General features: G+C 29.8%; 1 protein-coding gene across 7 annotated transcripts in view; it reads right to left on the bottom strand.

Moving 5' to 3' along the window:
- Positions 1-726: 726 nt before the first annotated feature.
- Positions 727-13,875, bottom strand: part of LOC135127780 (alpha-catulin) — a 264,914-nt gene continuing 251,765 nt past the window's right edge. For 4 of the 7 annotated variants that reach the window (XM_064054388.1, XM_064054389.1, XM_064054390.1 and 1 more), the window contains 4 exons: positions 10,146-10,322; positions 9,886-10,092; positions 9,749-9,814; positions 727-1,984 (listed from right to left, as the gene is read on the bottom strand). In XM_064054388.1, coding sequence (XP_063910458.1) covers positions 1,850-1,984; positions 9,749-9,814; positions 9,886-10,092; positions 10,146-10,322 — 585 coding nt within the window. In that variant the 3' untranslated portion in view covers positions 727-1,849. Of the gene's footprint in view, positions 1,985-9,503; positions 9,568-9,665; positions 9,815-9,885; positions 10,093-10,145; positions 10,323-13,875 lie in introns of all 7 variants that reach the window. The other 3 variants (XR_010280278.1, XM_064054394.1, XM_064054393.1) reach the window with 3 other exon arrangements.

Below are 13,875 nucleotides of genomic sequence, written 5' to 3'. Positions count from 1 at the left end.
CAAAAACATTATTTCTTTACGAGAAATTAAAAGCATGTTTTTGGGTATCGGGTTGTCCAAAGAATAATATGTATATTGAGGCAAAATATAAACCCCGACCACCCACCCACCCGATCTCAACTATCAACGGCAACTTGGCAAGAGTTTCGGTATAACATTTAACTGAAGTTGTTTTTCTGAGATGTTTTCGTCTGGAATCGTCCTTTTTGCAGTATTTTTCCAAAAATGAATTAAATGTAGGATTACTTAAGTTCAATTTATTCAAGGCAAGCATGGCCTGGCATAAATCGAACTTGAATGTTTCCTTTTCATTTTTGGCTGTATTATAGCAGATAAAGTTTCTCGTATTGATGTTTGAGTTATACTGGTTGAGTTTCTTTTTTTACAATTTCTTTTGTGAAGAGGCGTTCTACAGTGTTAGTCTATAAGATGTTTCTTTGTGCCCGAAATCTATAAAAAAAAATGAAAACAAATAAGTAGGAGATAGCTATTATATTTTAAAAACTTACTACTTTACTGCAAGGTTTGCAAAAATCATCATCTCCATTTAGAACCAACTCTGAGTAGGGTCGAATCCACGATGATAGTTTGGAAGACATTTTTTTAATTTTTCGTAATATCACTGCTCAAGTTCGTAGACGAATGACACCAATTACCATGAAAAACGGAGGAAAAATTTTAAAATATGGATTCCGGGTGGGATAAGGACCAAATAGAACGATGACATCAGTGTTTACATTATATGCTTTATTTAAGAGATATTACTCAACCCGGCATAAACACTTTTCAAAACACCAACAATAATCCCCCTGTAGCACACCTATGTCGATAATATCCAGATCGTTAACAGTCAAGTATACGATTTAAAAGGTACAAAATCTAACCCCTACTGGTCATGAAAATATTATAGGTCTCTCTTCTATACAAACTAGCTCATAACCTAATAAAAATAACTTTGGTTTCAAGGAATAATCGTTAAGAAAATAAGAAATAAAGTGACTTTCTCTTATAAAATACAGTCCCAATACACAATTACGTCAACTAAACTGTAACGAGAAGAGTTCTTTATAAATATGTTACAGGCACAACAATTTAAGTATATCCTAGTATTTTAAATATTCCATAAATAGTCTGAATAACAGTCACACATCAGCAGACAATTAGAATCAAAACACAGTAAAACATCTCGTTCTATTTTTAGATTAAAACACATATTAGATTGAAGACGTCGAAGAACCAACCCAGAATGAATACAAAACAGAAAATCGAAAGAGATCACATTCATATTTTAAACCTACGTAAAAAACCCAATAAAAATACTATCAATTACATGAGTATATTGGAGTTACAAGAAATGATTGGTGTAGGGCTTAATTAGTCATCAATGTCTTATGATTGTTTCAATTAGTCCATCCCTGTTTATTCCCCGTCCGAATCTCCACCCAAACAACCGACCTCCCATCACAAAAATACGTCGGTCGTTTCACCCTCTCAGTCAAATCTCTCCTTATCTATCATTTCTTTGTATTATCTTTTTGCGCATTCCGGCGAATGCACCAATAACAAATAACAACTCTATGCAGCGTAACTGCTATTTTACAATATATAAAAACGAAACGGGCTGTAAAAGTGTCTAAAAATTAAAAATATATAAAACATAATGTCTACAACGAACTTCTTTGGTAATGGATTTACAATGAGCATAACTTCGAAAACCTGACATATGAACATAGTAGCGGAGCCTCTGCTTTGTAACAATATAACAACGACGGCAGATGTCCTAGAACAATAAAAAGGAGACTCGAGTACGTCTCGAGTCTCCCTTATTGCGCCGGGACATCCCCATCTGTCATAAACTTTGGTCTTGGCCTGTAGCACCTCCACCCTTGTTGTCTCCGCCGGTTCCGCTGCCGCTGGAAGAACCGCCTTCTCCGCCTGCGCCTCGGCCGGCGCCGCTACCTGAACCCCTGAATTCCAGTTTGTACTAGAAAAAAATAAAAAAATTTATTCAAAAATTAGCAAATAATGAACATTTAACATCATCTACACCACTTTCACAAGCTGTTTAAGCTACCATAGTTGGGTTTGGAAATACTAGGTTAGGTTGAACATGGAATAGTCGCTCATTTTTGTAGCATTATAGCTTACAAACACCAAAGTTACACACATACACAAATAAGCACGAAATTGATTTGCTCAAATTTTGGCAATTTACACGGAATACATGTATGAAGCTAAACAGACAGTTTAATCAACAATGTAACTAGGGATTAGTATGAATGGGTTTCTGATTGCAAGTACTAACAAGGGCAGAATGATGATAGAGAATAACCCAATTAGGGGCTATGAATTTAAAATAATTACGAGAAGTTAATTAAGGGATAAAAATATCATATTTTTATGCACGTAGAGTCAATAAATGAGCTCTCTTCAGTACTTTACAACCCGTTAGGTTGCAAGACACAACTTTATATTTTTTTATGGAACATCCCGTTATATTTCTACATGTCTTAGTTGGCCTTTTTTTAGACTTTGCTGTCATATTTTAGTTCTGAGGTTCCGAATGTTTTATTATTGTTTTTTTTTTACAATATAAACGTCCACAAAAAATAGCAACAGGAACATTTTTAAAATTCCATATGATCGAAAATAATTCCATGGCTCACTAGGTGAGGTTTTTTCTTCGATTATATGGTATGTGTTATAACAACTATAATATCCAATAAAGGAAGAGAAATAAACAAAAATAATAAAGTAGAAACAAAAATTGTCTATAAAAACTACTTTCTTTTATTTTCAAAGTCGTATCTCACCATTTTCAAAAAGAACACCTGTTTTGTTACGATGTTTATTTGAAAAATTATGACTACTCGATGTTAATAATATTTCAGAATTTTTTTATAAGCACTCTGTATACTAAAATTATTTTTATTGAAATCGTAATAAAGGACATACTTTCCTTATATGGTCAATATGTTAAAAAATTTCAAGGAAAATGAAAAATTTTGTGAATCTATAGGGATTTCAAAAAAAGCTTGTAAAGCTTACGAAGAGATTAATTATTAGAATAAACATGTAAAAATATACAGGGTGTTCCACTCAAAAATAATTCAGAAAATGCCAAAAAGCACCCTTATTGACGCAGACTGTGTATTATTTAAAGATATCGCAGTTAAACTAAAGGCAGTGTCTCATAAAACTCAATTTTAAGGAACATCTAATATTAGTATAAAGCCTACAGTTAGATACCGTGGGTTTGAAAAAAAAGCCAAAGTCCGTACAAAAATAATGGCACGCATAATTTTTAGAAATTCTTGTACAGTTTTTTCTGCATTCCTTGATGTATGATGATGTCATATTTTGTTAAAAAGTTGTAGTAAAATTTAATTAACTTTTAAAAAATTGTTGAAAATTTTTAAACATATAATGGGGCGATTCTGGAAAAATTGTACGAATTTTTGGAAGAAATGAGGTCGAAATACACAAAAAAAAGAAAGCCAAACCAAATTTCTTTGGATATTTTTCGAAGATAATCCAAAAAAGGTCGAAAATTTCATAAGTGGGGGTTATTGAAAAATTAAGCTTTTGAAAAAGTTATCTCAAAATCCACAAACAATTCTGGGATATCGGATGTTCGATTAAAATGTCATCAAGTCAGCGTTGCTTTTTTGATAGAAGAAAACGTACAGAAAACGCATGTGTTTTCTTAATTCATACTGCTCTGTATAAGGGACATTTTCGCGTTGTCAGCGGTCATCGATTAAACTTGAGGTTAATTGTAGACATACTTCACAATGTTTACAAGAAATCACAACCAACTTGATGGCTTTTATTGATGTAAATAAGAATTTAAATGTCAAATTTATTGTAACACAGCCCAGGAAGAAAGGTCAAAATTTTCATAAATAGAGAATATTTAAAAAATGAGCTTTTGAAAAAGTTGTGAAAAATTTTAAATATGTCATGGGGCGATTCTGGAAAAACTGTAGGAATTTTTGGAATAAATGAGGTCGAAATACACAAAAAAAAGAAAGCCAAACCAAATTTCTTTGGATATTTTTCGAAGATAATCCAAAAAAGGTCGAAAATTTTGTAAGTGAGGGTTATTGAAAAATTAAGCTTATGAAAAACTTGTCTAAAAGTCCACAAACAATTCTGAGATATCGGATGTTCAATTAAAAAGTCATCAAGTCAACGTTGATTTTTTAATAGAAGTAAACGTACAGAAAACGCATGTGTTTTATTAATTCATACTGCTCTGGATAAGTGACATTTTCACGTTGTCAGCGGTCATCGATTAAATTTGTGGTTAATTGAAGACATACTTCACAATGTTCACAAGAAATCAAAGCCAACTTGACGGCTTTTATTAATGTAAAGAAGAATTTAAATGACAATTTTATTGTATCACAGCCCAGTAAGAAACGTCGAAATTTTCATAAACAGAGAATATTTAAAAAATGAGCTTTTAAAAAAGTTGTGAAAAATTTTAAATATGTCATGGGGCGATTCTGGAAATCTGTAGGAATTTCTGGAAGAAATGAGGTCGAAATACACAAAAAAAAGAAAGCCAAACCAAATTTCTTTGGATATTTTTCGAAGACAATCCAAAAAAGGTCGAAAATTTCATAAGTGAGTGTTATTGAAAAATTAATCTTTTGAAAAATTTACCTAAAATCCACAAACAAGTCTGAGATATTGGGTGTTAATTAAAAAGTCATCAAGTCGGCGTTGCTTTTTTGTTAGAAGAAAACGTAGAAAAAACGCATGTGTTTTATTAATTCATACTGCTCTGTATAAGTGACACTTTCACGTTGTCAGCGGTCATCGATTAAATTTATGGTTAATTGTAGACATACTTCACAATGTTTACAAGAAATCACAGCCAACTTGATGGCATTTATTAATATAAAGACGAATTTAAATGACAAATTTATTGTAACACAGCCCAGGAAGAAAGGTCGAAATTTTCATAAATAGAGAATATTTAAAAAATGAGCTTTTGAAAAAGTTGTGAAAAATTTTAAATATGTCATGGGCTGATTCTGGAAAAACTGTAGGAATTTTTGGAAGAAATGAGGTCGAAATACACAAAAAAAAAGAAAGCGAAACCAAATTTCTTTGGATATTTTTCGAAGATAATCCAAAAAATGTCGAAAATTTCATAAGTGTGGGTTATTGAAAAATTAAGCTTTTGAAAAAGTTATTTAAAAATCCACAAGCAATTCTGAGATATCGGGTGCTCGATTAAAATGTCATCAAGTCAGCGTTGCTTTTTTAATAGAAGAAAACGTAGAGGAAACGCATGTGTTTTATTAATTCATGCTGCTCAGTATAAATGACATTTTCAAGTTGTCAGCGGTCATCGATTAAATTTGTGGTTAATTGTAGACATACTTCACAATGTTTACAAGAAATCAAAGCCAACTTGATGGCTTTTGTTAACGTAAAGAAGAATTTAAATGACAAATTTATTGTAACACAGCCCAGGAAGACAGGTCGAAATTTTCATAAATAGAGAATAATATGTCATGGGGCGATTCTGGAAAAACTGTAGGAATTTTTGGAAGAAATGAGGTCGAAATACACAAAAAAAAAGAAAGCCAAACCAAATTTCTTTGGATATTTTTCGAAGATAATCCAAAAAAGGTCGAAAATTTCATAAGTGAGGGTTATTGAAAAATTAAGCTTTTGAAAAAGTTATCTAGAAATCCACAAACAATTCTGAGATATCGGGTATTCGATTAAAATGTCATCAAGTTTGCGTTGCTTTTTTAATAGAAGTAAACGTACAGAGAACGCATGTGTTTTATTAATTCATACTGCTCTATATAAGGGACATTTCCGCGTTGTCAACGGTCTTCGATTAAATTTGAGGTTAATTGGAGACATACTTCACAATGTTCACAAGAAATCAAAGCCAACTTGATGGCTTTTATTAATGTAAAGAAGAATTTAAATGACAAATTTACTGTAACACAACACAGGAAAAAAGGTCGAAATTTTCATAAATAGAGAATATTTAAAAAATGAGCTTTTGAAAAAGTGGTGAAAATTTTTTAAATATGTCATGGGGCGATTCTGGAAAAACTATAAATTTTTGGAAGAAATGAGGTCGAAATACACAAAAAAAAAGAAAGCCAAACCAAATTTCTTTGGATATTTTTCGAAGATAATTCAAAAAAGGTCGAAAATTTCATAAGTGAGGGTTATTGAAAAATTAAGCTTTTGAAAAAGTTATCTAAAAATCCACAAACAATTCTGAGATATCGGGTGTTCGATTAAAAAGTCATCAAGTCGGCGTTGCTTTTTTGATAGAAGAAAACGTACGGAAAACGCATGTGTTTTATTAATTCATACTGCTCTATATAAGGGACATTTCCGCGTTATCAGCGGTCATCGATTAAATTTGAGATTAATTGTAGACATACTTCACAATGTTTACAAGAAATCACAGCCAACTTGATGGCTTTTATTAATGTAAAGAAGAATTTAAATGACAAATTTATTGTAACACAGCCCATGAAGAAAGGTCGAAAATTTCATAAATAGAGAATATTTAAAAAATGAGCCTTTAAGTTGTGGAAAAATTTTAAATATGTCATGGGACGATTCTGGAAAAACTGTAGGAATTTCTGGAAGAAATGAGGTCGAAATACACAAAGAAAAAGAAAGCCAAACCAAATTTCTTTGGATTTTTTGGAAGATAATCCAAAAATCCTCGAAATTTTCATAAGTGAGGGTTATTGAAAAATTAAACATTTGACAAAGTTATCTAATAATCCACAAACAATTCTGAGATATCGGGTGTTCGATTAAAAAGTCATCAAGGCGGCGTTGCTTTTTTGTTAGAAGAAAACGTAGAGAAAACGCATGTGTTTTATTAATTCATACTGCTCTGTATAAGTGACATTTTCACGTTGTTAGCGGTCATCGATTAAATTTGAGGTTAATTGTAGACATACTTCACAATGTTTACAAGAATTCAAAGCCAACTTGATGACTTTTTTAATTGAGCACCCGTTATGAATCTCGACGTGCGAGACTGAAATTCAATTTTGGTTTTAACTCCTAGAAATTGCCATATTTTATTAGGCAATTCTGGAAGAAGGTTTTTGAAGAACTGAGAAATAAGAAAAATTATTTAATAACGTAGGCAAACACCCTTTCACAAAAGGAGGATTTTTAAAAATTAAGGTTTTGAAAAAATTGTCGAAAAATCCACAAAAATCGCCCTGGAATAAGATCCTAGAAATATTCTGTTCATTTTTTTAAATCCCAAAAATTTAAATATGTTATGGGGCGATTCTGGAAAAATTGTACTAGTTTTCGAAGTTGAAAGCCCACAAAAAATTCTGTGATGTATGCAGATCTTGCCGTACTGGTTCTAAAAATTTCACTAAAAGGGCAGTTCTTTACTACACTAAATGAATCGTATTAGACGCCACAGTGTTACTTCAAAGAGTAGTCGAAAAGTATTTCAATTTATTAATGAATTTCTAATATGAAGTGTGTAAAATTTTCACGATATCACGACATCACAAGAGCATCTTACTAGTACCTACTAAGATAAGACTGATTTTGACAAATGACACCTCTGAGAAAATAGGGGGCGGGTGGGCGGGGCTAGTACTTGCTAAGATAAGATTCATTTTGGCATGATACATTCTAAAAAAATAGAAAGGTGTATCATTTGCCAAAATCAGTCTTATCTTAGTAAGTACGAGCCCCGCCCACCCACCCGCTCTTTACATCGAAGGTATGTCATCTGCCAAAGTCAGTTTTCTCTTAGCAAGTACTAGCCCCGCCCACTCGCCCTCTGTTTTCTTATAAGTTATATCATCTAAAAAGTCAGTCTTATCTTAGTAAATACTAAGATGATGGTCTCGGACCAAAGTTTTCGAAGTATTCTGTTTTAAATTCAATTTTTTACAATATTCTAAGGATTGCCATATTTTATTTTGGCGATTCTGGAAAAAATCCAGAAATTTGGGGAAAATAAAGCCGAAAATACCTTCTGGGGGTCTAAATTAACAAAAAAAAAAAATTTGTTTGGTAAGTTTAAACGTATTCGAGAAAGGGTAAAAAATTTCATATAAAAAAATTGTGCGAGACAATTACTTATTTAAGCTTCACTAATTTTTTTATAGCAATCATATCTAAAAGCTCTGGATATTTTTACTTCGGTTCATCTATGGCATTTAAAGCAATTTTAAGAGAATCCATTTTGAGGGAAAAGACCTTGAAAATTATCATCAGTTAAATTAATATCATGATGGACTCGTAATGTGAAAACGATTTAATCTGTCGTCTTGGTCTTTTTCTTTTTCAAACACACGGTATATTCAGGATGTTACAACTAATCTTTTGCTGTAAAATACGTATATTAACAAATTTGATACACTGGGTTTGACATTTTTAATTTTCAGTGTTGTACTCAGATTTAACAAAGTGCTGACATTTTTCAGATCTTTTGAACGTTAAGTTGCACCAATTCTCAAAGCAACCTACTTCAAACGATGATATTTTGAGGAATTTTTAACAATAATTTTTAATAAATATGAAGATTATTCTGTTATTCTATTATTCTACATATATAATTGTGAGTCTTATAATTGTGAACAAAAAACAAAAAGCTGAGTTTATTAATGAGTTTCTAATCTGAAGTATGTAAAATTTGACGATGCCGTTAACACGTATTATTTTTGGTTTATTGTTCAATCAAGGAAATCTTGATATAAAAAAAAACACGTTGCAGAAAATGACTTATTCAGGCTTCACTAATTGTTTTATATTTTAATGATATTTAAAAGTTCTCGCTCATGATTTAGAATACTTCATTTATGATCCATTGATCCATTTCAAAGTTCTTTCAATTTCCGTATTAATTTAACTGATGATAATTATCATCAGTTAAATTAATTACATCATCATGGAGCCGCAATTTAATGTATTTATGTAACTTTTCTGTGCCCTGAGTGTACAAACAGAGTTTAATTAAAAATGTATTACCATTTAATTGCAAATTAGCTTGATTTAGAATTAGTTAATTAAACAGCTTGATGAAATTTAATTAAAATTACTTAACCCAAATTTGATAAACATTAATGGAAATACTGGTGTTACATTTATTGGAAACTACTGGTTAGGTCGTATTTTTACTCTTTCTCCCTTAACATGTCAACAAAGTTAAGAGAACTCCTGTTTGGAGAAGAAAAGTTTTCATGCATTAATAAGTATGGAAAAAAAACGATTTTGAAGATTTTTTTTTAATTCTATTTGTGAAAGCAATCTCAGTTAAGATTGACTTTTCCCTCTTCATTTAATGAACTAAGCGTCGTTTATTTTTTTATAAACGTTAACCAACCAACGGACGTCTCAGTATCCAATTTTAAGTCAGCTTTATGAAAATCTGGTGGGGTAAAGACACTTATTAATTAAACAAAAATATCTAAACACGGAAATTTATTGGAACACCTAGCCGAGCTACGTGGGTACTTTACATTCTACGAGTCGTGCCTGATCAAAATTTGGCGGAAAATCCGTATCACCTGAGGCTATATAATACTGCAAAAAGAAACAGTGTTAAACAAAAACAAAAACTGTTAGTGTGTTAATAGAACAAAAATTAGTAAATAAAATCAATAAAAAACAAAACGGGTCACCATTATTATGATTTCTACTATCTTGGTAACGTTGCGTATGCAAATTGGTTGAACTTAGGGAAACCTTGTGGAATTAACTGTACCGGTAACGGTCTACCATCCAACGATGCGCACGGGACCCTTAGTCTCTGAGGCATTATTATACCGAACTAAATCAACAAAAATCAAATTAACCAAAGTGTAAATAAAGAAAATTTCCTACAACTACGGCGACACTTACCTTGGTAGCGCACTCGAAACATGTGGTGACCACTTTCGAAATAACGTTCATGAGGTTCTTGGTTTCTTGGATGACGTTGTCAACTTTTGTAAAAGTGGCCGCTTTACCAACAGTGTGATCTTTAACAGTGAACTGCAGCCTCTGCACAAACGTTGGCACTTTGTCTAAGTTTTCGAGGAGTTCTTTTTTGTTAGCACCACCGGGAACCTGCAACCATAATCCAGGAACTAGTCTGCAGACTACGCAAAAACGGGCAGTACCTGATAACTAAATTGCCTAATAACCTTATACAGTCTGTTGGCCTCTTCCGCGAAATATTCGGCTTGGGTGAACAGGTCCTGGGTTGTTTTTAAGACACCTTCTCCTTTAGTGAACTGATACATAGAAAAAGCCATAGCTGACATGTTCTTAGCCCTTTTCACGATGTCGTTGTTTTCCTGAAAACAATCAATATAAGGCTTAATAATAATGATAATAACTTGTTTTTCGTTCTACTTCCGAATGTAAGCTAAGGAAGTATTGTAATTGAGTCCATGGGCCTACTTCCAACTTTTACTTTTTCTCGACCTTTCCTAGACTACGAAGAAATATGTCCTCGTTTCCGTCTGTCCATCTGTTTGCCGTCTGTGTCCGAATTTTATTAGACAGATAATCTTCGAAACTACTGGACCGATTGTTGTCAAATGTTATATGTATATTAGGACTATTATGGAGTCGGTAAAACGCCAACCACAAATTGGTTAATCATCCCAACCAACAATTTGATGACGTCGTCTATAAAATTTACAATAACAAATTTGCATTTCTTTTATAAAATGTGTCGGCCTTTCACCCTAGCCATATCCGGATTTTTGGAAAAAAAATGAAAATTGTATAACAACATCATACAATTTATCGTTGAAACTACAAAAGCGAATGCTCTGAAATTTTGCAACGTTTTAAGGTTATTGTAAGCATGATAAATCGTTAATAAAAATTTATTTGTTTAACCCCTCCCAAAAAATTGATGACCTCAAAATCACATTTTATAATTTTTTAAAAATTACGGATTTTTTACCTTCGACCCATTTTTTGATATAATAAGTTTTCGTGTTTTCATTTTTTTAATTCTTCAATTTTTCCTTTTTTCTGTGTTTCGATTTCATAATTTTTCATTTTTCCATTTCTACAATTTTTGGCATTGCAATTTTCAATGTTGCAGATTTTTTGTTTCTGTATTAATTTTCCAATTTTTCAATTATTCGCTTCTGCATTTTTTCTAGTTGTTGATTTTTATGTTTCATTTTGCCAATTCTCTAAATTTTCAATTTCTGTATTTTATATCACAATTATGTGTTTTTTTCATTTCCTTAATTTTTTCAATGTTCCTTTCATTTTATAATTTTTCGTTTATTCAATTCTTCAAATTTTCATTCTTTGTTTTTCAATTCTTCGATTTTTCATTTCGAAAATTTTTCAATATGGAATTTTTGGATTGTTTAATTATCCAGTTCTCCGATTTTTTCGATATTTCGTTTATTTTGTTCAGTTTTTTGGTTTTTCCGTGTCTTCAATTTTTCAACTTCTTGATTTCCAATTTTCAGTTTTTTCAAACTTTTCATTTTATAATTTTTCGTTTTCTCATTTCTACAGTTTTTCAATTTTTCAATTTTTTTGATTGGAAAAGTTAAAATATCGGAAAACTGAAAAATCGGAAAAATTGAAAAACTATCATACCGAACGACTGAACGATCGAAAAAATGAAAATTTAAATTTCGAGAAACTGAAAAATTACAAATCTAAAAATTTAAAAAGTTTTAAAATCGTATAATAGAAAAATGAAAACATTCTAAAATTGTAAAATGAAAACAGTAAAAAGTTTTTAAAATTATAATTATTATCAGACACACATTTAAAATGAAAATAGAAAAACTGCAAATCAAAAACCGAAGAAACAAAAATTTTAAAATCGAGAAACTGAAAAATCAAAAGCCGAAAAAACGAAAAATAAAAAATCTAAAATTGTGAAAAATTTCAAAATGAAAAAAAATTGAAAATCAGAACAGTGAAAAAGCGAAAAATTTATATAATAAATAAAATAAGAAACCGAAACGAAAAATTGCAAATTAAAAAATTGAAGAAGTGAAAAATTAAAAAAACTAAAATTGAAAAAACAAAAAATAATAAAATTGGAAAAATAAAGAAATTAAAAATCCTAAAGCAAAAAGTGCACATCGAAAATTTGGAAAGATGAAAAATTAAACAATCGAAAACTTGAAAACTTAAAAAACTAAAAATTGAGAACTTGAGAAATTTTAAATAGAAAAATTGCAAAATCCAACATTTGAAAAATTTCACAACAAAAAAGAAAAATTTAAAAATCAGAACAATGAAAAACCGAAACATTGTAAAAATAAAGAAAATACAAAACCGAAACGAAAACTTGCAAATCGGAAAATTGAAGAAATGAAAAATTGAAAAATCGGGAAACCGAAAAATCTAACATTGAAACAACGAAAATCGAAAAATTTAAAAATTCAACAACTAAAAAATTTGACATTAAAAAAAGAAAAATTAGAAATTTGAACATTGGAACACCGAAACATTGAAAAAATAAAGAAAATATAAAAACGAAACAAAAACTTGTGAATGGAAAAATTGAAGAAACGCAAAATTAAAAGTCTAAAATTGAAAAACTGAGAAACGAAAAATTGGAAAATCCAAAAATTGAAAAATTAAAAAAAAAATAGAAAAACTGAAAAATTGAAAAAATGAAGGGAACAAAAACCGAAACGAAAAATTGCAAATCGAAAATTTGAAGAAATGAAAAATTAGAAAATCGAAAAATTGTAAAAATAAAGAAAATAAAAATCCTAAACCAAAAATTGCAAGTAGAAAAATGGACAAACTGAAGAACCTAAAATTGAAAAAACGAAAACCGAAAAACTTCAAATCGATAAATTGGAAAATCCAAAAACTGAAAATTTAAAAAACAAAAATTAGAAAACCTAACAATGAAAAAAAGAAAAATTAAAAAATAAGAAAATAAAAAACCGAAACGAAAAGTTGGAAATCAAAATTTGAAGAAATGAAAAATTAAAAAACTAAAATTGAAGAAACAAAAATTATAAAATTGGAACATTCAAAAATCAAAAAATTGTAAAAATAAAGATAAAAAAAATCCCAAACCAAAAGTTGCAAATCGAAAAATTAAAAATTTGAAAACTTGAAAAACTAAAAATTGAAAACTAGAAACTTTAAATTGAAAAATTGCAAAATCTAAAAATTGAGGAAACAAAAAAATGAAAAATTGAAAATCGCAAATCGAAAAATTGAAAAATCCTACAACTGAAAAATTTTACATTAAAAACCGAAACGAAAACTTGCAAATCGGAAAACTGAAAAATCCAAAATTGAAAAGACGAAAACCGAAAAACTTCAAATCGATAAATTGGAAAATCCAAAAACTGAAAATTTAAAAAACAAAAATTAGAAAACCTAACAATGAAAAAAAGAAAAATTAAAAAATAAGAAAATAAAAAACCGAAACGAAAAGTTCGAAATCAAAATTTGAAGAAATAAAAAACTGAAAATTCGAGGAATTTTGAATCGAAAAATTGAAGAAACAAAAAAAAAGAAGAAAAATTGAAAAAAAAAAAATAGAAACATTCAAGAAACGAAAAACTGAAAAAATTTAAATTGTAAAAACAAAGAGTTATAAAACCGGAACACTGACAGTTTAAAATTTGTAAAAATAAAGAAAATAAAAATCACAAACCAAAAATTGCTAATCGAAAATTTGAAGAATGAAAAATTAAAAAAACTAAAATTGAAGAAACAAAAATTATAAAATTGGAACATTAAAAAATCAAAAAATTGTAAAAATAAAGAAAATAAAAATCCTAAACCAAAAATTGCAAATCGAAAAATTAAAAATCTGAAAACTTGAAAAACTAAAAATTGAAAACTTTGGAAATTTTAAATCGAAAAATTGCAACATCGAAAAATTGA

Source organism: Zophobas morio, unplaced genomic scaffold (assembly GCF_036711695.1).
Source record: "Zophobas morio isolate AGI-343-1 ecotype UQ-CSIRO unplaced genomic scaffold, CSIRO_AGI_Zmor_V1 ptg000012l, whole genome shotgun sequence".
NCBI lineage: Eukaryota > Metazoa > Arthropoda > Insecta > Coleoptera > Tenebrionidae > Zophobas > Zophobas morio.
Note: the sequence above shows the minus strand (reverse complement) of the source record. Positions and strands in the feature narration are given on the sequence as shown.